General features: G+C 43.7%; 3 protein-coding genes across 4 annotated transcripts in view; 2 read left to right on the plus strand and 1 right to left on the minus strand.

The window, feature by feature from the left end:
* LOC108149935 overlaps positions 1–17835 on the plus strand; it is a 34988-nt gene extending 17153 nt beyond the window's left edge. The window contains exons 3-4 of the mRNA XM_017277851.2: positions 4191–6216; positions 17222–17835. Of these exons, the coding sequence (XP_017133340.2) occupies positions 4191–6216; positions 17222–17425 (2230 nt within the window). The 3' untranslated portion in view covers positions 17426–17835. The remainder of the gene's footprint in view (positions 1–4190; positions 6217–17221) is intronic.
* On the minus strand, positions 17832–19137 carry LOC108149936. Of its 2 annotated transcripts, XM_017277853.2 has the most exons (3): positions 18593–19137; positions 18228–18354; positions 17832–18019 (listed from the first exon to the last, which is right to left on the minus strand). In XM_017277853.2, exons 1-3 carry the CDS (start codon positions 19021–19023, stop codon positions 18005–18007), a joined length of 573 nt encoding a protein of 190 aa, XP_017133342.1. In that variant the 5' UTR covers positions 19024–19137; the 3' UTR covers positions 17832–18004. The 2 variants fall into 2 exon arrangements, with proteins under 2 accessions (XP_017133342.1, XP_017133341.1); XM_017277852.2 differs by having other exon boundaries at positions 17832–18354.
* Positions 19138–19350: 213 nt separating this feature from the next.
* Positions 19351–22917, plus strand: LOC108149932 (cullin homolog 1). Its single transcript, XM_017277847.2, has 4 exons — positions 19351–19491; positions 20073–21186; positions 21249–22295; positions 22358–22917. The coding sequence occupies exons 2-4, from the start codon at positions 20311–20313 to the stop codon at positions 22757–22759; spliced, it is 2325 nt and encodes a 774-aa protein (XP_017133336.1). The 5' UTR covers positions 19351–19491; positions 20073–20310; the 3' UTR covers positions 22760–22917.
* The last annotated feature ends 65 nt before the right edge of the window (positions 22918–22982 follow it).

Raw genomic sequence — 22982 nt, forward strand, 5'->3', positions numbered from 1 at the left:
TTCGGACCACTACATCAAATTGCTATTAGGAAAACAAAAAAATCGAAAAATAGTTGTTTAATAATTGTTGCCGCAAGCATTGCCGAAGTTTGTTTCTCGTTATTGTATAATTAATGGATAAAAATGATAAAGTCTGAAAAAAATTAAATATTAAATGTGCAATTTACAATGTATTTCTAAGAAAACACACCGAAAATCATTGACACCGATAGATTTAATAAGCGGTTTTCAAGTCAAGACACAAGGTATTGGGCCCGAAAAAGGTGCACCAAATACCTTAACACTTAGGATCGGATACCCATCGTGTAGCGACCTTCGGCACTTTGGCAGCGACCTTGAGTCTGATGGTGTGGAGTCGGATGGGGAGGGAAACCCAAGAAAAAGCACGACCGGAGCAGATCGGAAACCGAAGTTGTTGTTAATGCAATTAGGGACGCAACACTGTAGCACGGTTGCAGCCACTTGAGCAGCAGCCAGCGGTATAGTGTTATTACGTTGTTGCGAGCCAATTAGTGCGGCATTAAGCCGGATAGCAATCAGCGACGACGGAGTGTTGCCCTAAATGAGGATTATGATTGCCAAAGATGGTTCTGAGCTCGGCCGGAGCCAATGGGGCAACCTGTTGCTGCAACAGCAACTATGTAAATCATGTCTGCACTGGCGGCGAAGTTCAAGTTGCTGCTGCAGTTGCTGCAATGTGGTTTTTGGCGCCTGTTGTCAGCCTTCACCTCTTTTTCTCCTCATATGTATATACATATATGTGTAAGTGCTTATATCTTGTTGTTTTTAGAGAAGCTTGGCAAACACTCGACGGTGATCATCGCTGCGGCAGCAGCATCGGCAGCGGCATCGGCAGCAGCAACTGCAGACAGCTGCAACAATTACGTTTATTAATTGAAATTAAAGAAGCCACCAGAAGCACATGATCTTCGAATCGCCGAAGGTCAAAAGCGGAGAGCCCGTTTTGGTTTGAAATATTTATCAAAAATAAAAAATTAACTACTTGTATGCACACACACATACACACACACACACACATCGGGGGTATGCATATGCATTAAGTCGTGCTGTGTATTGAAAGCTATTTTCGATTAATTGGCGAATAGTTGCGACTTGCAACTTGTTTTAGCTATTTTGGTCATTGCCTGGGACAGAGTGTGGAATTCAGGCACCAGCCGATAGCCATGATAGGATAATCTGGCAGATTTGCAGTCAAAATACCAACCCATTCGCAGCGGAAGAAAGAGCTGAGTTCCCCCCGTCAAGGTCAAAGCTGAATTCCCCCGCCCTTTAGCGAACCGAAATCGATTGGCCATTCAGCCCACGTTGGGACTATACTTATTTTGCGTTAACCGCTCACGCATGCTAACTAAAACGCGAGGGGAGTGGACTTCGCACAGTGGCTCTTCCAACGCGACCTCGACCAAATGCTACTCCTTTGTCCCATTAGTCCCCATCAATGCAGTTAGACGGCGATCAATTGTCGATACTCGTCGCTAATTTGTATTCAATTTTTGAGACCGCCTAGGCCATAGTTATAGTGTGGCTTATGCCAAGGTCGGCTTTTAGCCAATTCAACCGACCAGAGCCAACACATCCATCTTGAGCGTTAAGCATGTGCGAATTCAGCGATATAATCGCTGCAATAAAAACGCGCTGGCCCATTGATTGATTTGCAATTGATAGACGGGGCCAGATCGCGACTCAGGTGCCGAATTTCCAGTCGCCTGTAATTTGTCTTGGCAAGCAGTCAACAACAATTAGCGGCCACACGAGAGTGTTTACTAACGGTCTATAACAACCGACCATGTGTCCGCTTGTCCGTTTGTCCGCCGAATCTGCTTGTCCGCCGAATCCGCTTGTCCGCCGGTCCACCAGTGTTCCGTGCATGCAAACGAGGCTGAACATTTTAATTAACACAGTTCGAACAAACAAAATAAACATATACACCAAGATTGCAAAATGTTTCATGAGCCAAAAGGTAACCTTGCCGCTTCTGTTGGTGCGATATCTATGGCTGTTGCCACTACGCATCGGCAGCCATGCCACCAAAACAAAAAAAAAAACTCAGTAACACTCGCCAGTCAACGTCGCCACTGACCGCAACTTATCAATTTTTGGGTGCGTAACGCACCGACTTACCATACAAGAACAGCCCCAACAGCAGCAATAACTGGTAGCAACAGCCGTTGTTACGCAACTTTCAGCACTCATTCCGATTGGCCAAAAGCCAGTGTTGACCCAGTGCCACTCGCCCGTTGCATACAGAACCGAATCTCGGACTCGGAACAGCCCGTAAGTGAGTTATTAAAGCACTGCAACTGGCGCCAGCGGTCAGAAATGCAAATCTGCCCCGGGAGATTTGAATTTTGAATAATAATACTGATGTGAAGGAGCAATCAATTAGTTAGGCATTAACGAAAAAAAACTGATCAAAGACCAGTTGAGGTCGTTCGTAGAACGAAATTGATAGTCATTGGATGATCTTTGTAAAAATTCAAATTTAGGTACAAGTGTTTAAGGCTTGAAACATTTGAGAAAGCAGCAAGTGTTTAATTTGGTTTAGAAGTACAAAAAGCCAATCCAGAATTTAAAATCAGCCGGAAATGACATTGAAGCAATAAAAAATGATTAAAACTCATTAAGTATTAAGACTATGTCTTATTAAACTAAGGATTTACTAAAACTAGATCAGTTGATTGCGCATGCGACTGAAAGTGAAACAAGAAACAAACTTAGTTAGTTGTTTAACAAACTGAAATTATATTATTTGTATTTAAGTTAAAAAAAATTTAAAAATTGTTGCTTAACCTTTTTTTTACCTTACCTAAATTTTTGACAAATTTTATACCTTTTACCCAGTCTAAGTACTAATTTTCTGAAATACCTTGTACCTTACCTAGATCCAAAAAACTAGTACCTTTCCCAAAAAAAAAAATGGTTTTATGTTTACATTACCTCGAATGGTATAATCGAATAAACCTAATGGTTTTATACTCTCAGATCAGAAGTAAAAGCTTGTTATAAAGACTTTGGATTAGAGGACTTTGAGTTGGAGAAACTCAACATTATTAGGCTCCGCCACCAATAATCTCAAAGATAACCACCAAAACGAGGAAAAGTGACCCCATAAATTTCCTCAAAAATAGTCGGTAGCCATCTGTAAAGAGTTCGGCGAAGTTTAGTGCCCTCCACAGTGGGAAGCTTCCGTTCCATTCAATTAAGTTTCCATTTCATTTCGCTGCACTTAGCAGTCCACCTCTTGCCACCCGAACAGCTGGCTCCTTGGCTCCCCAAGTCACCAGGCACCGCCGAATTTCATGGTTCACCAAAAAGTTGGCCCACACTTAGCCACACATGCTGGCAGAGAAAAAGCAAGAGTAAAGCCAAAAGCGACTCAAAGCAGCAGAGTTCACTTGCATGCCTAACTTTACTGTTAGGCAGGGAAATAAAGCCGAAATAAAGCCGAAATTCAGACCGAAATCAAACAAACCGAAGGCTAAGCGAATTGCAACAGTAACTGAAGCCGAAATCCTGTTTAGAACGAGTTTATTTGAATTTAAATCGAATTGGTCTGTTGATGCTGAGTTTCTAAGCACGCGGTCGTATGTTTCGTTGTATATGTAGTATAGAAAGAACCAAATGTGATTGCACAACAAACCAGACATCTTCTGGACATCCGGGAGATATTCTATGGGGACTCTCAGTCCAATATAATTACAAATTAAGCACGTCAGCTGGCCGAGAAAAAAGGAAAACGTAAACAAAGTCACTAACCCAGTTCACCAGTTTTCGCTTTCGACTGTGAGGCTTTAAGCCGTTTACACTTTGGGCAGAAAGTAAGTTAAAAATGTGTTTATTTCAGTTGGTAAAATGTGCCTGCGTTAGCATCCGAAACTCACCGAAACACTTACTTGAAAAGGTGATTGAAATAGGTTGCTTCAGTCTAAATAAAAAATAAATTTAAATTTTTTTAAGGTAGCAGCTAAAACTATATTAAAAAAGCGAAATTTGACTACAGTGCTCTGTCCGTTTCCCAGCTGGCGAAGCGACGCGACGCGACGCATAAACAAAACGGCAGTTGCGAAAAACCAACAGAAACCGCTTTCCAACGCCAGGTTTCCCTTTCGTCAGAGTGTTGTTCGCAGATTTTCACAGCTCTTTCTTTCTTTTCTCCGCTCTCATTGCAGCACAGCGACCACTTCGGCACCGCCATCGTCCACGTCCACGGCAGCCACGCCAATGCCATCGAAGCATGCACCGGGCATGGGGAGTCCACTTGGTCACGACCAGCAGCTGGAGGTGCCTGCCGGCGCAGAGGAGCGCAGCAAGAAGTGCTCGGTGGCCTCCAATGTCAGCAGCTCGCATTCCGCGGATTCCGGGCTGCCAGTGGCAGCGGCCACCTCTGCGACGGCAGCAACATCTGCTGCAGCAGCAGCAGCTACACAGGCCACACATGGCTCACACTACTCGACGGACAAAAGCGGCTCGTCCGGTTACTACAGCTCCAACGTGTGCTCCACTTACTCGCTGGACGAGCACATCTACTGCGAACCGGTCATCGATGTGCAGGAGAAGCTCAAGAGCGTGGCCGCCAGGCAGCGGCAGAGGCCGCCGCTCCGACTGCCAACGAAAGTGGCGGCTCCGCAGGAGGTGGCCTCGGAGGTGGGCCCACCAGCAGCCGCAGCCGCCGCCGAGAAGCTGGCTGCAGTGAAGAGTCAGCGCTCGGACATGCAAGATGCGGCTGGAGCTGCATCCAATGACCACCAAGTTCAGGCGAAGAGCGAGGCGGCGGCGGCGGCAGCGGCCGGGCTGCACCACTACAGCGACAAGCTGCGCGTCCTGGAGACGAGCATCGAGAATCTGGACCGCCACCTGAAGACCTTTCCCAGCCTGTACGCCCAGGAGCACATTGTGAGCTTCATGCAGGCAGCCGGAGGGAGTGCTGAGGACACATCCCACTCCCTGGACATTGGGGAGAAGCTGCGGGCCTACAACCAGCTGCCCACCATCATGGAGCAGCAGCAGCAACAGCAGCAGCAGCAGGAGCCGCTGGTGGATGACTCCCTGCTGGACATCGACCTAGATGCCTTTCTCCTGGCCTCCCACGTGGAGCACCGGGGCATCGACAATCCCAGCTTTCTGAACGACGAACAGCTGGCCGAGAACAACTACAAATGCGCCAAGTACATCAACTCCTGCCCCGAGGATGCCTATCGCTTGGAGAGCGAGAGGGGCGGAGCTGGAGGACTGGGTGTGGGCGTAGGTGTGGGCGTGGCAGAGAAGACTTACGCCAAGCGGTACGAGGATCAGCTGCATTTCCAAAACACTCGTGAGCTGCTGGAGGATGTCCGTGATAAGATACGCCTCCTGTCGCGTGCCACGCCCCCGCCCTCGGACACGGCCACGCCCACGCCCGCCAGGACACCGCCCCCGGACGTGCCCAAGGAGCTGGAGGGCATGATCCACACTCTGAAGCACGAGCTGGAGTCCTACCTGCAGCGCATGAACCAGCACAGTGAGCAGGAGCTGCGGCAGCTGTGCAGCGGACTGGGTCGCCAGCAGCACGTGGTCCGCCTGCAGAACGCCCTGGAGCGCAGACGCAGCTGCGCCGACCTCCAACTCAATGCCTACGAAGCGGTGCGCGACGGAGTGCTGATCTCCGCCAGCGGCAGACCGCTCAGCGTCCGTGAGCAGATCATGACCATCCGCTGCGCCAGCGACCCCAACTTCAAGATGAAGCGCAAGTCAATTGCGGAGATCTTCCCCGCCGCCGAGTTCTACGTGGAGTCGGAGGTGACCACCACCAGTCTGTCCTGCAGTGCCACGCCCTCGCCCTCACCCTCGCCCGCCTCCACGCCGCAGCTGGAGCTGGAGGCCCTGCATCCCGGCCTGACCACCACCACGGTCGTCACGCAACTGCAGCGGAACCTCACCTTCCACAAGCCCATCCTAGCGGTGGCCAATTGCAGCCAGGGATGTGGAGCTATGACCGCCGGCGTGGCTGCTGGCGATAAGGCTCGGGATCGGGAACGGGAGCGGGAACGGGAACGGGAACGCGAGCGGGAAAAGGAAAGCATAGCCGAGTGGCACCGCAAGAAGCCCAGCATCTGGGAGATGTACTACGGCACCAACCGGCTCCATCAGTCGCTCCTCGGAAAGCAGCGAAGTGGAGGCGAACTGGTCGTCAGCAGTGCCCAGCCCACTCTGTCCTATGTGAGTATCGGGGATGAATGGGGTAAAAGGGGTAGTCAGCAGGGGAACATGCTGGCACTTTACACATGTTCCATTTCATGTTTCACCTTTTCTGAACTAGTTAGTTTTAATATACATAGTTTGAAAATAGTTGCGTACTGAAATAATTTAACCAGGTATTGGTTCCAACTCTGGCTTACTTACTGGTTTTTGATTTCGCCTTAGAAACTTTAAAATTTACTTAATTTACTGTTTAAACGTCGAAATATCAGAAACTATAAAGGCTAGAGATTTGAGATTTTTGTAATTTTTAAGCAGCGCAAGCTTCTTTTAAAACTGTGCCACGCCTACTCTAACGCCCACTCTGTCAAGTCACTCTGCGTGAGTTTCGGTCATATCTATTGTTAGACATTAAAATTTTCAAAATCGAGTAAAATAGTAACTCGATTTTGAAAATTGTAATGTTAAAATGTTTAATGTTTAAAGTTATAGAGTTGTTAAGTCCCCTGACGCCACTCTGCCGCTGCTCTGCCGGTGATCGCTGATGTAGAGAGACAGAACGAAAGAACTGTTAGCAGGGGTTTGGGACGCTGCACGCTCTTCGCTTCCCTTTTTGACTTTGCAGTTGACAGATGTCACCACCTAAGCTCCGATTAATTTTTATGGGAATATTTAGTTTGAAATTTAATAGCTGATTTATCTAATATTTGGGGAACTCGACTTTAGCGTTCTTGTTTTTATACCCGTTACTTGTTGAGTGAAAGGGTATATTGTAATCGTTGAAATGTATGTAATAGGTAGAAGAAAGCGTTTCCGACCCTATAAAGTATATATATTCTTGATCAGGTTCAATAGCCGAGTCGGTCTAGCCATGTCCTTCGGTCTGACCATCTGTCTGTCCGTCCGTCTGTCCGTCCGTTAGTATAGGGTCGAGATCTCGTAAACTATAAAAGCAAGGGATTTCAAAACGGAGCCACGCCCACTGTAACTCCCACAAATCGCGAATCACTAAACACGTCTGTGACGCCACTCTGAGACATGTAAGACCTTTGCTGTTTTACTCTGTACATGTTTTGGTTAAACATAACATTTTTTAAAATCAATCGACCTGTGCCGCCCCTCTGCCGTGTCTATCTATAAAGCTCTAAGAAATAAAAATCTTATTAAAGTTCGCCCCAAAATAGTACTTAATATAATTGAAAAGTTTATTGGGTAAAAAACAGCTCAATTATTATTCCAACTTAACTCTGGAACTGTTACTAATTCAATAAATTCCAATAAAAAAAAGCTTACAGTTGCCATTGAATTTTTAATATCCAATTCAATAAAGATGTATCTCCATAGCCAATTCGGTGAGCATTCACTTTAGGGAAGCTGGGATTCATGCAATCGCACAATAATTCCACGATTCAATTCCCTCCATAACGAGTGAATTAATTAACAATAATTTATTTTGGCTTGTATTCAAAATAAGATTCTATGCCAACAAATTCCACTTCCGTTCACTGAATTAATTAAGCAGAAACCGAAACTTTAACATACAAAAATCAAATACACCGACTGACGATGTTGGAAGTCGTGTCGATTGCACCTTACCTTCTTAAAGTTCTGTAACGAAAATATGTTATATATTTTATGTCAAAAATACAACATTTTTGGCAGTTTACTCATTGAGGGCGCAGCAGTAAAATATTTTGCTTTTTCCCCAATCACAGAATGTAATATACAACAATCTTTCGTTAAAGCTGATCGTTATTTTTATTTATATCATCCTTTTATATACACATTTTATATAAAAATAGAAAATATTTTAAAATTTAAGAATAATGAAGACTTGAGTGCATTTTTCATATCATCATAAGAAGTGAAAGAGTTTTTATATACAAATTTTAAATAAAAATATAAAATATTTTAAAATTTAATAATAACGAAGGCTTGAGTGCGTTTTTATATATGGTCTCATCATCATAAGAAGTCAAAGAGTTCTGTTCAGACCTATTTTAATTTTGGGGCTTTATATATTCTGTCACTCGATTCGTAACTACTTGTTGTTATTCGTTTAGTATTGAGTTAATAAGCAGTCCTTTGCCTTAAGTCATCTAGGGTGATTAATCCTTTCGGTTTGGAAATAACCTTAAGCTAGTTATATACTTCGGATTTCCTTGGCTTGAATATGAAGCTCGGGTCAAGTGTGTTTCGAAATGATAGCCATATTTAGATCAGCCGGCGCTTGCAGAGATAATTATGAACTGGCCGGGCCAACGAGGCGTATGATTAATGCTCCGGCTAATTGCAGCCAAGCTTTGTTGCAGCCCGAGGTCGACCAGCCCCATGGAGATTGAACAAAATAAACAATCGACTAAGCAAACTATCGCAAGCTCGCACAGCGATTTGCAAGACTTCAGGTGCGAGTTGCCTCCAGCTCATTAGGCTGCCCAATTCCTCGTCCAATTCGCATTCTAAGCTGCTTCGTGCAGCTACCTTTGATCAGCCTCATCCTTGGCCGCAATGCTATCCATTTTGGTAGCATCGTGAGCCGCGTAATGCCAACTCCCGCGCACTGCTGGCCAGAACTCGAGCCCCGTCATTACCCACGTCAGAGTTTATTATGCGCCAGGCGGTGCCATCGATATACAGTAGATGGCATCGATGCAGTCACAGATTAAGTCAGAGTCAGGGCCCCTGCGATGCGGCAGTTTGATTAATGAGTTTGCCCGGCTACTGTTCCCCTTTCAGCCAAAGATCTCGATAATTACGTCTAATGCTGGTCCCACTCCACTGCAAACAGCTGCCAGATCATTTACCTTGCCATCGGACTCAATGGCTCTTCAGTTAATGCCAGATTAAGTCATAACGCCGATAAGTGACTGCAAATCGAGCAATTTCATTGGCGTCTCACTATATTGGTGTGGCATTTGTTCGTTTTCTACTCATATTAACCACTTAATTAATTGCAAACAGAGACCGAAAAGGTTCTTTATATATTTTCATAATTTGATAAATTTTGATTAAGTATGCACGAATTGTATAATAAATGTAAGAAATTAACATTTAATTAGAAACTTATTTTATTATTTAGACAAGTAAGAGATGAAGCAAACTTCGATTAGCCGATTTTTATGAACCCTTGCAGCTATTATTCAGCCATCAATCGAATCTCCCAGTAATGCTGATCAAGAATATATATTCTTTATGGTGTCGAAACTGTTTCCCTTACTTGTGACTAAAATTAAAATACCCTCCGCAAGGGTATACAAATATTTTATATAAATTGTTGAAGGGTATTTCACTGTCTGATAGCCGCCTAAGAATGCTGTTCGTTGCGGACGGAGACTCTTAAAATTCCGTTACCAATTTTGGCTTCCGTTCTACGCCTTCCGTTTTCGGGCAGCGGCTTATGCAATATCCGCAGCCGCGATTCAAGCGATTCTGGCCGGCGTTCAATCGCCGAGCTCACGCCCGGCATCCCAATGAGTTTTCACTTTCGGCCAGGTAGTCGTCGCGGTTTGTTCACCTTTGTGGATCAGATAGCGCTCTATCGCGGGCGATTTGAACTTGAGTGTTGCTGTGGGGCAAACGTGCGAAAATACGGTTAAGCGACACTGTACCAGTTAACCTTTAAATTCCGTTAAGAGCGGCGCGGCAGTGGCAGCCGCATCTTGGCCAACTGGCCATCGATTGCGGCCGCGATAACCGGCCAGAAGCAACTGGCATGCAACAAGTGGCAAGAAGTTGCCCTACAGCTCGGATGACCTTTAAGGACGTTGGCGAAATTCCGCGAAGACAGAAGCCGCCCCATCCTGAAGCTGGGACCTCATCCGAGCCCGCTCGAAACCCGTCCCACGGCAATTGGCCGGCAGCAAACGAAACCGAAATCTAAACGGGTTTGCTGTCATGACTGCCAAAACGAAATCGAAACCGAAACCGAGAGAGAAAAAGAAACAACACTGAAAATGAAAATGAAAACGAAACTGACAACGCAGCGAGATGTAAGGCGATCTGGTCCAAAAGCGGCCAAAAGTGGCCAAAAGCTGCACGCATTTTAGCTGCCACAAAGTGTTGCAATCGCAATCGCAACCACACTTACCACCGGTGGACAGTGGACAGTGGGCAGTTGCCACCGCACCACCACCACCACCTCCACCACCACTCAATAGTTAACTGGGTTATGGCGGATTCCATTTGGGGGGCAGGCCTCAAGAGCAGTTGCTGGTCATGGAGTTGTCAACCTTCTTCGGTTGCAATTTAGCATGGGGAAGCTGCCGATTGGGCCTTTTGGTTGAGGCTCTCACACAGAAAAAAAATAGAGGATAATGGCTAGGCTCATCTTATTTACGTTGAAATAATCAATACGTTTCAATATTGACAAACGTTTGTGTTAATAACGACTTTATTTGAATAGGAACGAAGTGGCAATTTTTAAGCATTTTTGTATATGACAAACAAGTGATTAATTTAACATTTCAAATTTATATATAATATCAAAAAGAAAAAGAAAAAGAATTTTAAAATAAATTTATTTTTTATAAAAAAAATTGCGCTACTTTAATAACAACCATTACTTTTCTTAAAAACTTAAATTAAATCTTAAAAAAAAAAAACACATACTAAAAGTTTAAAAAAACAATTGGTCTCATTTTCCCCTCTGCATTGACCGCCTTGGGGGCTTATGTTAATGGCAACGGAGGCCCAGGGATATTGGTTCCACGGAAGCTGGGGTACAACCCGCCATTATGGTATCAAATTTCCAACTTTAGCCCAAACGGCATGTGTGCCGAGGGAAAGGCAGCAACTAATTAGACTGCCACTGCCACCTGAATTTCGCCATTCTGCCACGCCTCCCCAGAGGCACGGCCGCCCACTCTGGCGGTGGTGACTCAACCCGACCAGCCTCCAATTGCAATTTCCCCACTGCAAGGCGGCGCAAACAGCGGAGCAAGCGAAAGAAGAAAATCCATTTGCAATTGCATAAATGTTTGCACACTTTTTAAATTGAATTAAATCCGCTACTCGCGCTCGCGACTCGTGGACTTGTTGCCACACTTTACTCTACTTAGCATACGCCTGTTAATTGGCGAAGACAAAACAAAACTAATATGCGTAAAAGTGCCCCATGAAGACATTCACCTGCGACTGGGCCAGACGGCGGATCAGTTATTGACTTCAGCTCGGCGCCAATGGATCAGGGATCAGTCTCGGCAAACAATGGATCAGTGAGAAGTTTCCCCAAAAAAAAATGGTACAAAACGAATAAACTTGAATCAGTATTATGCAAAATGGCAAATTGAATAATAATAATTGGGACTATATCATAGGGATAGCTCAACTGAGCTTAACATTTGCTTGAACAGTTACCCAGTTTAAAAAAAAAAAAATTTGTGAAAAGGTATCAAATTAATCTCCTAACAGCATGGAACCAAGATGCCTCCGTACAGCATTACCCATGCACAGGAAACAAAAATCCAAAAATCAAGAAATTCGTTATAAAATCAAAACATTTCGTGTGTTTGGTTTGTCTAGAGTTAGGGTTCGGTCTTGTATTGATTGATGTAAAGAACAAGAAATTCTAAAATCAAAATCGAAATTCGTATCTTAAGAAGATACATTACAACATCAAGACACACAATTCAATTTTTTGTTAAAAACCGTTTTTTTGTCTTAAATAAAGAATTTTCATGAATTTAGATCGTGTTTTCTCCCGCAGTGTGTGACTTTATACCTATTATTTCAAGAATTGTTGGCTTAATAAGTAAGATAAAGTTTCGCAATTTTATTGAGCAAAAAGTGTAAAATGTGACAAATGGGTCGTGCCGGGCTGATCTGCAAATAGACCAAAACAAAAAGGTGCAAGTGCCGGAGAAAATACCTAGACACCCGTGTCCGCAGATGAATCTCAGTACAAGAGATAACACTTATACGTAGCCAATCCGAGTTGCATCGAGTGAACTTCCATTGCCGCGACGTGAGCAAAAATATGGATCCCGCCCGGCGGAGATTACGACGGTCGGCCAGTTGTACGTGGACGTGTTTAAATTTTGTTTTCTCTTGGAGTGATTTTCAAACCTGATGTACTTGCTCGTCGGGTAGCGCATTAAACTTGGCCAACTTCCAGAGCGACAGCGGGGAAACCGAAGCGCTTTCAATGTCAGCGGCGGAAAACGTGTGCGGCAAATTAAAAAGCCACCGCCGATCGATGGATTTTCTTTCAGAAATTAGCACACACCCAAAAGCTGAACCCGTATTTGGGGGGCACTCATTCGCTGTGATTCAAGGCCGGGCTGAGCGGGAATTTACAAGCCGTAGTCGATTTCTCATCATTTTGCATATCTTTGGCGAATTTATGTTTTTTTTCTTTCATATAATTTATTTATTTAGTAATGTGTGCGTGTGCGTGAGCGTGAGCGTAAGCGATTGGTGGTGGCATCATTTGCAAATTAGCTGATGGACAAGAGAAGGCGTCTCCTCTGGCGTCAAAATCGGAAACATATTCCGCCACCTTCGGGGGCCCAAGTTTCAATTGAATTCATCTCCGCCCACGGCGTTTTACACCACAATTGCACTTCATTTGGCATGGCAAGCCAATAAAACCGTTACACTTCAACTCCCACAAGCTGGGGAGTATAAATAGTAAATTGCACATAAATAAATTTTAAACACTATGCACTATTAAGTGATTTAAAAATAATTATGTATATTTTTCAGATCAAGTTCAATTAAGATTGTTTAAAATAATGGCGATCATGATTGATTAACTTGGAACTTTGTGAATATGTAACTCATTTTATTATTACCCTTAACCACGCTCGTGTAAAATGTACATACATATGTACATATGTATATTTATTTCCAAAGTAATTATTTCGTATTGCCTTTCATTCAAACGGATTGTTTTATGTATGAATTAATATCGTATCGATCATCATTTAATAATAATTTCTCTGTGTGTATCGCTGGCAAATAACACACTGCAAATGCCGGAATGCGGTAATGGCTCCTCCGCAGCCTCTGGCTCTATCTCTATCTCTATCGTCTTTGGCCGATTACGTCTTGCCTTCTCACAGTACTTTGACTGATAAACAGCAGCGGTAATAATGAATACACATTTATGTACATACATATATCCATTCATACATGCGCATATACATATGTATATTCCCCGACTTTGAACGGCATCACTAACCTCAGACAAGCAAATCATCAAAAAGGGAGAGAAAAGAAGCCGGAAGGCAAAAAATGTACCGCAAAGTTGAGTTCGTTTCAATTTCTCATTTCGATTATGTTTGTGTGACGGCTCGAACGCAAAATACAGTAGATATTGGCTAAGAGTTTTTAGTGGACTTAATAGTTTAAAATGATATTAAGTCCATGCATACAGGAAAAGCTTTTTGTCAACAAATCCAACCAGCCATGTTCAAAAGGAACACATTTAAATGGCATTTCTTAGCCTGTTTAGTGAACCTTTTAATACAAAAAACATATATCTAAAAATACACAAAAAAGTAAAAAATTACCTGGTCACAAAATGGGCACAAATTCGTTAAACTGCTATTATAGATGGAATGGAGTATCGGCTTCTTGAATTCTAGCCACAAATAGTCAACGTTTTTAAGTTTTTTTGAGTGAGGGACTCTTTTATATCATTCCAAAGATTCTCAAATGGATTTAAGTCTGGACGGCGCTGGCCGTTTAATAACTTGAAGTTTTTCCTTCTTCAATCACTGCTTTAATACCTTTGATGAAAGTTTCGGGTCGTTATCATGCATAAATGTCCACTTCACAGGCATTTTATCAAAAGTGTATGGTTCCGTTGTGTTCTTTAATATATTTTAAAATTGATTTCGATCCATAATACCATGGATTCGGCAATCAGGCCCACTCCATGCCAGGAAAAGGCACACCAACACATGATATTTCCTCCTTCATGCTTTAAAGATTTTGTCGTATTCCTAGGGTTAAGGGCCTGGACCCATGTTTCCCCATCGGGTTCCATCCTACTTATTTTAGTTTCATCGCTCCACAACCCAACCCGAAATCATTTTAAATACAAAAGTAATCTATTCATCGTTTTTAAAATTTTTAAAAAATATCAAAGCTTTTCTGTATTGTACGTAACAAATATAAGTGGGTGATATTTCTAAGCAATATTCACTGTAACAAGCTAAGCAGAAAAAGAAATGATCACCCGGATCGAAAACAATGCAGCTTGAAGCATACCGCAAAAGAAAAGAAAAAAAAAGAAAAACTTTGCTTGCAGTTAGAAAAAAAAAGGTTTTAGTCTGTTCGGTTGTTCCACCAGTTCCTATTTTTAAAATTATATATTAGTTTTTCGTATATTTCGTTTTTGAATTGACAAAAATCTTTCTCTTATTTGAATTGAAATCGGATTTTTAAAGTCATTCAACTATGCATTGTATGTATATTGAGTGATCTTTCCCAATGCACCTTTTGATATACTCGTCCGCCTTAAAAATTTTAAAACCGTTCTATTAATTTTTCAATCCTTTTAATGACAATTTATATTTTTGTGTAGAAACGAACAGACGGGTATATTTACTCGGCTAATGCTTAGGTTAAATATATGTATGTACATACATTTGTTATGTTGTTGGAAATGTCTCATTTGCTGTGATTCAGACTGCTTACTAAAATTATAATACCGTCTGCCAGGGTATACAAATTCCAAAAACTCGTCGCAATCACAATAAGATGCAAAAATAGGTGCGCACAAATTTTTGCAGGCAAAATGGTTTGTTCGCCTTGTATGCCACAGCTCAATTACACACATGCCAAGACGAGTGTGTGATGAAAGCTATACAGAGACACACAAAATTACTCTTGAAAGCCCTTTTAATGACCGCATTGCGTATACGCCGCTTTCACTCTCGAAATTCGATAAGTGATTCAATCTTGGTTTTGGTAGATCCGAGGGCTTTTGCAGATTTGTAAACATTTTAATAAACAGAACTTTTGCCTCGCCCAATTGAAAGCCAATGTGATGAAACTTCTGTGGCAAATGAAATTTTCAGTAGGGAAATTACGTCACTTCCGCCGGAAATTGCTGTTGAATGTGTCGCAGTTTTTTAAATGCATTAAGTTTTTTTCTGTTAGGATAAAGATATACATACATATGTACATATGCTGAGCTAATGCACATTTTGTTAAGCTTGCACCTGACTGAGAGAAATTTCCAAAAGTGTTTCATAACTTTTAACATGTTTAGCGAGAATTTGCAAAAAAAAAAATAAACAAAAAATCATCAACAAAAACTGTTAACGTTTTGTTTTAAGTCTGCCTTTTGCTTTTTTTCGCTGTTACTGAACAAGATTTCAAGGTTGTGTCGCTAAAAGTAAGGCGAGCGGGAAAAAAGTGAAGATGCGCACAGGCGAAACAACAGAAACAAAAAAAACGAAGAAAACAAAGCTCAGTGGGTCAAATTTTTGTGCGTTGGAGCCCTTTTTGTTGGTTTATTTTCTCAATTTGTTTTAGCATATGGCCACGCCCCGCTCAACTGCAAATATTGGCGGGCTGGAGACGATGTTTGGGCCGTGATTTATGGTTAAACATTTTGTGACCTGAAATGCCCGAACGAGCCATGTCTATATTTTGACTCGAATAGGATCGGTGCGAGTATGCACGATTAAAACGATCGTAAGCAAAGTCAAGAAAAGATCGTCAGCGGTTGGTGATGGTCAGCGATTTACATAAAACCGAAACGCTTATATCATCAAATATTAATTAACTTAATTGCAGGTCCAAGTGGCATTTACAGTCGAACTTTTGGTTTCGAACTGCCTTAGGCCGAATTATATAGATAACTCAAAGGAAATTGTTAGTTATTCTCACATTCCTTTTGAATTGAAACTAAACAAGGGTCTACGATAAATTGGTGACAAAAACGAATCCAATATTTTAATCCACGATTTGAGAAAAAAAATATGTAAAAAGATGGGAAGGTACAATTTTTTTTATATTTTTTTTTTATTTTCCGATGTTCCCATGAGAGCTATATGATATAGTCGTCCGATTTTAATATAATTACAACCGTAATACTGAAATAAGAAAACATTACTATGAATTGAAGAACGACAAAAAAAATAAACAAGAAAAGAAGCTTGTAGCTTCGGCAAGCGAATGTTTATATACCCTTGCAGCTATTGTAAAACGAAATATTCTTTAAAACATCTAAATTTCGATTTATATTCGTGAATGTTTAAATACATTGAAGCCATTTCGATTTTTAGCTCAAGTTTTCTGATTTTAATAATATTAAAATCGTTATTCTGAAATTTTAAACCATTACTATAATCAAAAGAGTTTGTTAAAAAAATTACAAAATGGAGAAGTTGCTATAAATTTTTATTTTTTCTGATTGTGTTAATGTGAACTATGTACATGGTTAAGTCAGCCGATTTCAATCAAATTTAAATCGTAATTCAGAAATATCAAACCAATACTTATCTCAAAGAACAATAAAAACTATTAAAAAACAGCAAAGTTAAATTTTTTTTCGACTGTTCCTATGCGAGCTATATTTTATATACAAACTGCAATGCAAAGACAGCTTTTGGGAAAGTTTTATGCAGATAGCTCCAAAACTGAGACTAGTTTGCGTAAAATGGGAAAGAAGGACATGAAGTGTTGATCTGTCAAGAACTTGGCTTTTATACCCTTGAAGGTGTTATTATAATTTCAGTCAAAAGTTTAAAACGCAGTGAGGACCCTATAAGAATATATATTATTGATCATCATCACTAGTCATTGCGTTGCTTTTGACTGAGATTATAATATTCTCTGTTGGAGATATACAGGTTTCCATATTATTTTAATTTATTATAATCGAGATCAGGGCTTTTAACTTATAAGCTTATTAAAACGTTGACCATTCTTAATCTTAATATGTTATAAACTATTTCTCAAAAAAAAAGACCATCACTACCTTACCATCGAATAGCCGAATCAAAAGAGGACTACATATTAGCCTACCATCGAATATCCACAACTAACAGCACACTCCCTCCCTCCACAGCCATCCTCACGACCCGAGTCGGACTTCACGCTGGACCTGCCACGGGCGGAGCAGCTGCGCTTGAAAATGGAAAAGGAGAAGAAGTTCCGCCAAAGATGCCGCTTCATCACCACGTTCCTCAGCCTGGTCTTCTTCCTGCTGACCGTGATGGTGGTGAGCCTAGTTTTGACCCGCGGCAAACGGATGTTCGGCAGCATGATTTGAGGCGACCCGATCAGCGACCACTTAGCACTTAGCACCTTAATTCGAGTCTGCAAAACAGGGTAACTGCAGAAAATTACAAACTACAGTGCCAACCAGAAATGTAAATCGTAAACGAAGCTCAAGTTTAGTGTTAGTGGTAGTCGTAATCCCCCCGTGGGTTTTTTTTGGCAGGGCAGGATCGCCACGGCCGCAGTCGCAGTATTGTTAATAAATTATTTATGTGATCCTAGTTGTTAAGTCCGAGTGAGTGCATTTGTTTCTGTGCGTTCTCGTATACTGCCTGTATCCAGCCTATCGTTTGTCAAACCTATTGTTAAGCCCATCAAACTGTATTAAATATATGTAAACGTATAACTAATTGTAGCTAGAGTCTTGTGAATGTGTGGAGAATAAACAGAATACCGAGTATATTTAATATAACATTTATTAATATGGAACATCGACGCATAGCGAGGTGAAAGCATCCGTACTTTTGAGATTTTTAATGCCTTCGGGTCATCAGCGGCATCCTTGTACTTATAGACATACATATATCATCGTATTCGTTATCACAAGTGGTTTTGATTTCCTTTTGATTCGTTAAACCTGAACCAACTAGTGGGAGAAATGCACAGAACTTAGAAATTAGTGGGCTAGCTTGGATATTGGCTGGCAGCTACAGCGCAAATCTACAAAGCGATAAATAGCTACGAAATAAGGCAAGATCTGCTGAGAAGTGTAGGGATGGCTGTGCGGCCAAACGGATCTTTGGCGTGTGCTTATGTTGGCTATTTCATAATATGCGAATGTTCTGGCGATTGACCTCGAACACGGTGTGGTCCTCGTCGTCGCTATTCACGTCCTCGATGGCCATGGGCAGTGGGGTCAGCTCCTGGTTGGCCCGGTCGCCCTGCACGCCGTACTTGCGCTCCGCTCGGGACAGTCGCAGCCTGCAAGGATTGGCAACAAGCAAGATTAGTCTTACATGTTTTGTAGATGGATTTAAAAACTAATAAAGATACTATATCTCTTATACGTTTAAGGTACATATGTATGTAAATACTTTAAACGTTCCCTATTGGGATATGATATATGTCGTATAACCACACTTTAACTTGATAATTAGCAGTTCATGCAAACCATTTAACATTCAATTCAGAATTTAAGTTTCCAAACCATTCAGCTCACCGGTAAACGCGCATCACGAGCAGCAAAATAGCCGTACTGGTTATGCCCACCAGGATGTAGACTACAGCTTGCCCGGGGAAGTCCATATCGGAAGACATACGGGTCTGTTCAACATGGTCCGTGGGACGAATTCCCGGAACTTCCGCAGCGGGAGCCTTGAGCTGTGGTTTCGGTGGTGCATCTGGATCAGGCGACCCCTTGCTCACGACCGTCATGGAATCCTTTGGTCCTGGCAAGGGATCTTCGGGCAACGCCTTCTTCACGGACGAGCTCTTATCTTTTTTGGCCTCCGCTTCGGCAACCGGCGCACTCTTCTCTGAAATTTCCACTGCCTTTTGGGGTGCCTGTGTGGCTGCTGCGTCACAGGATCGCTGGTGGAATAGAAGCAATAGCAGCACTGCAGCCACTAAGTAAAAGTAGCTGCAAGTCATTTCTTTTTATCCAATTCGAAATCGTTACAAAATTTAACCGGTTTTTTTTGGATAAACAATGACTTCTTAAATTTCCTGACTGTTTTTGTTTTGCTTTAGAACGCCAGAGTTGCCACAAACGGAAAAGCAACTGAGATGTAAATGTAATTATTATACCAAAAACCAAAAATATAAGATTGCTCGATCTGGTCACACTCAATGGTTTGCGTCTAGGGAAATGTACAAGATTATGGTTTTAACAGCAGCTTGTCAGAGAAAAAATGATGGTCGATGGTTGAGGAAAATCATCGATGTTCGCCAGTGTATGAAATCATCGATAGTATCGAATCGATTTAAGTTCCAGCTCTAGTTAGTAATAAACGAAAGTTAGTGATTTTCACTGAAAAGAAGTTGATTTAATTATAGTTCCAATTGCGAAATACAGCTTTTAATTTAGTATAGTTTATTTTACGCAGCGTCTGGCAACAGGTAATTTGGTCTCAGCCCTAGCAACGCCAGACGAAATGGCGACCTGTGAAAATGGCGAACAAAAGAAAGAAAAATGTGTGTGTGATCCAAGGGGAAATCAAATCACGACGTCACAGAAAAAAAACTCGGGTATACAGCTATGTTACAGGAAAATATAGAGCTAGGAGTGTTTCTCGCACACCAAATTAAATAAACTTAAGTGCAATGCGATGGTTATGTGCGCTGGTTTTTTTTTTGCATTTAATGCCTTTGTGTGAGTGAAGGCGAGGGCGACTGCGTGTGTGAGTGTGAGTGTTTATTTAACCAGGAAGTTGGGTTTTTGAACACGATCTATCGATAGGCGGGGGCGGTGGAGGGTGCTTCACTTGCCATCCGATTGGTCAATACCCTGCACTTCAAGGTATGTTCGACCATGTTGCATCGCGCATTACACCTTGAGCCCGTGTGTCTATATTCCGCAAGCCTCTCTTTTATTGCTGTGACATTGGATCATAATAGGCGACCTTCGGGTCGTCGCTTTTTACGTGGCGAGGCCTACCACATTCCCATTCAGTTTCTGTATCGTTTCGTTTCGCACGCAGATTGACATTTAAAATTCCAAAATTCGTGCACTGATTCGCCAAGATTCCGGCCACAGCTCCCAGGACGAGAGCCGCCAAACGACGCCACCTGGACAGCAGTAGCGATCCACCGTCGACCGCGCAGGATACGCCACATAGGGCAATAGCCTCCGCCAGCCCAGCCCCACTGCAGGCACAGCATCCTCCAGCGGGAGAAGGCAGAAGGCCGTTGCCACCACCCACCGCCACCGCCGTTAAAATGAACCGCTCCAGCAACGCCCAGACCACACAGAAATTGGTCAACCTGGACGACATCTGGAGCGAGCTGGTCGAGGGCATTCTGCAGGTGTTCGAGCACGAGAAGTCCCTCACCCGCAGTCAGTACATGCGGTTCTACACGCACGTCTACGACTACTGCACCAGCGTGACAGCGGCGCCCAGCGGACGGAGCAGCGGGAAGACCGGAGGAGCACAGCTGGTGGGCAAGAAGCTGTACGACCGGCTGGAGCAGTTCCTCAAGTCCTACCTGAGCGAGTTGCTCACCAAGTTCAAGGCCATTAGCGGCGAGGAGGTGCTCCTGTCGCGCTACACCAAGCAGTGGAAGTCTTACCAATTCTCCAGCACCGTGCTGGACGGTATCTGCAATTACCTGAACCGCAACTGGGTGAAGCGCGAGTGCGAGGAGGGGCAGAAGGGCATCTACAAGATCTACCGGCTGGCCCTGGTCGCCTGGAAGGGTCACCTGTTCCAGGTGCTCAACGAGCCGGTCACCAAGGCAGTGCTCAAGTCCATCGAAGAGGAGCGCCAGGGCAAGCTCATCAACCGATCGCTGGTTCGCGATGTCATCGAGTGCTACGTGGAGCTTAGCTTCAACGAGGAGGATGCTGACGCCGAGCAGCAGAAGCTGTCCGTCTACAAGGACAACTTCGAGAGCAAGTTCATCGCAGACACGTACGCCTTCTACGAGAAGGAGTCGGACGCGTTCCTGTCCACTAACACGGTGACCGAGTATCTCAAGCACGTGGAGAACAGGCTGGAGGAGGAGAAACAGCGCGTGCGCGGCCTCAGCTCGAAAAACGGACTGTCGTATCTGCACGAGACCACGGCGGAAGGGCTCAAATCCACATGCGAGCAGGTGGGATTGTCTACCATGTGTTCCTTTAAAATCCATGTACTAATAAAATCGGTATTTTTCAGGTTCTTATTGAAAAACATTTAAAAATATTCCACACCGAGTTTCAGAATCTGCTCGACGCAGATCGAAACGATGACCTGAAACGGATGTACACTTTGGTCGCCCTCTCACCCAAAAATCTGACAGACCTCAAGTCCATACTTGAGAACCACATACTCCACCAGGGCACCGAGGCCATTGCCAAGTGCTGCACCACCGACGCGGCCAACGATCCTAAGACCTACGTCCAGACCATCCTGGACGTGCACAAGAAGTACAACGCTCTCGTGCTGACGGCGTTTAACAATGACAACGGATTCGTGGCCGCCTTGGACAAGGCGTGCGGCAAGTTCATCAACTCGAACGCGGTCACGAACGTCAACACCGCTAGCAAGTCCCCCGAACTACTGGCCAAGTACTGCGACCTGTTGCTGAAGAAGTCGTCCAAGAATCCCGAGGACAAGGAACTCGAGGACAATCTGAACCAGGTGATGGTCGTGTTTAAGTACATCGAGGATAAGGATGTCTTCCAAAAATATTACTCCAAGATGCTGGCTAAGCGTCTGGTTAACCACACTTCGGCCTCGGACGACGCAGAAGCCATGATGATCTCCAAGCTGAAGCAGACGTGTGGCTACGAGTACACTGTCAAGTTGCAGCGAATGTTCCAGGACATTGGCGTCTCCAAGGACCTGAACTCCAACTTCAAGGAGTACCTGGCCAACAAGAATGTGACCATGGAAATTGACTTTGGCATCGAGGTCCTGTCCTCGGGCTCATGGCCCTTCCAGCTAAGCAACAATTTCCTGCTTCCCTCCGAGCTTGAGCGGTCTGTGCGACAGTTTAACGAGTTCTACGCAGCCCGACACTCCGGTCGCAAGCTCAACTGGCTCTATCAGATGTGCAAGGGCGAGCTGATCATGAACGTCAACCGCAATAACTCCTCCACTTACACCCTGCAGGCCAGCACCTTCCAAATGTCGGTGCTGCTCCAGTTCAACGACCAGCTCAGTTTCACGGTCCAGCAACTGCTGGACAACACCCAGACACAGCAAGAGAACTTGATTCAGGTGAGATTGGATCTTATCATGGGTTATCGTTAGCAAGCGGCTTACTAAGGGACATCTTTCAGGTATTGCAAATACTGCTCAAGGCCAAGGTGCTCACGTCCAGCGACAATGAAAACTCTCTGACACCCGAGTCGACGGTGGAGCTGTTCCTGGACTACAAGAACAAGAAACGCCGCATCAACATTAACCAGCCGCTGAAGACTGAGCTTAAAGTGGAACAGGAGACTGTACATAAGCACATAGAGGAGGACCGAAAGCTGCTGATCCAGGCGGCGATTGTTCGCATCATGAAGATGCGCAAGCGACTCAACCACACCAATCTCATTTCGGAGGTGCTTAACCAGCTGTCGACGCGTTTCAAGCCCAAGGTGCCCGTGATTAAGAAGTGCATAGACATCCTGATCGAGAAGGAGTATCTGGAGCGTATGGAGGGACACAAAGACACATATAGTTATCTCGCCTAAGTTCATGTTAAATGTAAAACGTTCGCTGTTTCATCTATGCCAGCCATTAAAATATCATCAGTATACTTAGAGATCGTGTAGACCCTCCGCGACCCCCTCCTCCCCAGCCCGAAATAAACTGCCGCGCAAACACTTGAACTGTTAGCGAGCTAAAAATACTCCATGCTTGGACTTATATGTGCAACCTCATCTCCCGCCCCCCAATCACATCACTTCAAAGGAC

Source organism: Drosophila elegans, unplaced genomic scaffold, assembly GCF_018152505.1.
Source record: "Drosophila elegans isolate 14027-0461.03 unplaced genomic scaffold, ASM1815250v1 contig_133, whole genome shotgun sequence".
Lineage (NCBI taxonomy): Eukaryota > Metazoa > Arthropoda > Insecta > Diptera > Drosophilidae > Drosophila > Drosophila elegans.

What these genes read in the sequence shown, in the direction of transcription:
- LOC108149936 (XM_017277852.2), bottom strand. Translation starts at nt 19,023, where the DNA reads ATGACTTGCAGCTACTTTTACTTAGTGGCTGCAGTGCTGCTATTGCTT. An exon ending in CTCGTGATGCGCGTTTACCG is followed by an intron (nt 18,355 to 18,592) that starts GTGAGCTGAATG and finishes CAATCCTTGCAG; the next exon opens with GCTGCGACTGTCCCGAGCGG.
- LOC108149932 (XM_017277847.2), top strand. Translation starts at nt 20,311, where the DNA reads ATGAACCGCTCCAGCAACGCCCAGACCACACAGAAATTGGTCAACCTG. An exon ending in TCAAATCCACATGCGAGCAG is followed by an intron (nt 21,187 to 21,248) that starts GTGGGATTGTCT and finishes GGTATTTTTCAG; the next exon opens with GTTCTTATTGAAAAACATTT. An exon ending in AGCAAGAGAACTTGATTCAG is followed by an intron (nt 22,296 to 22,357) that starts GTGAGATTGGAT and finishes GACATCTTTCAG; the next exon opens with GTATTGCAAATACTGCTCAA.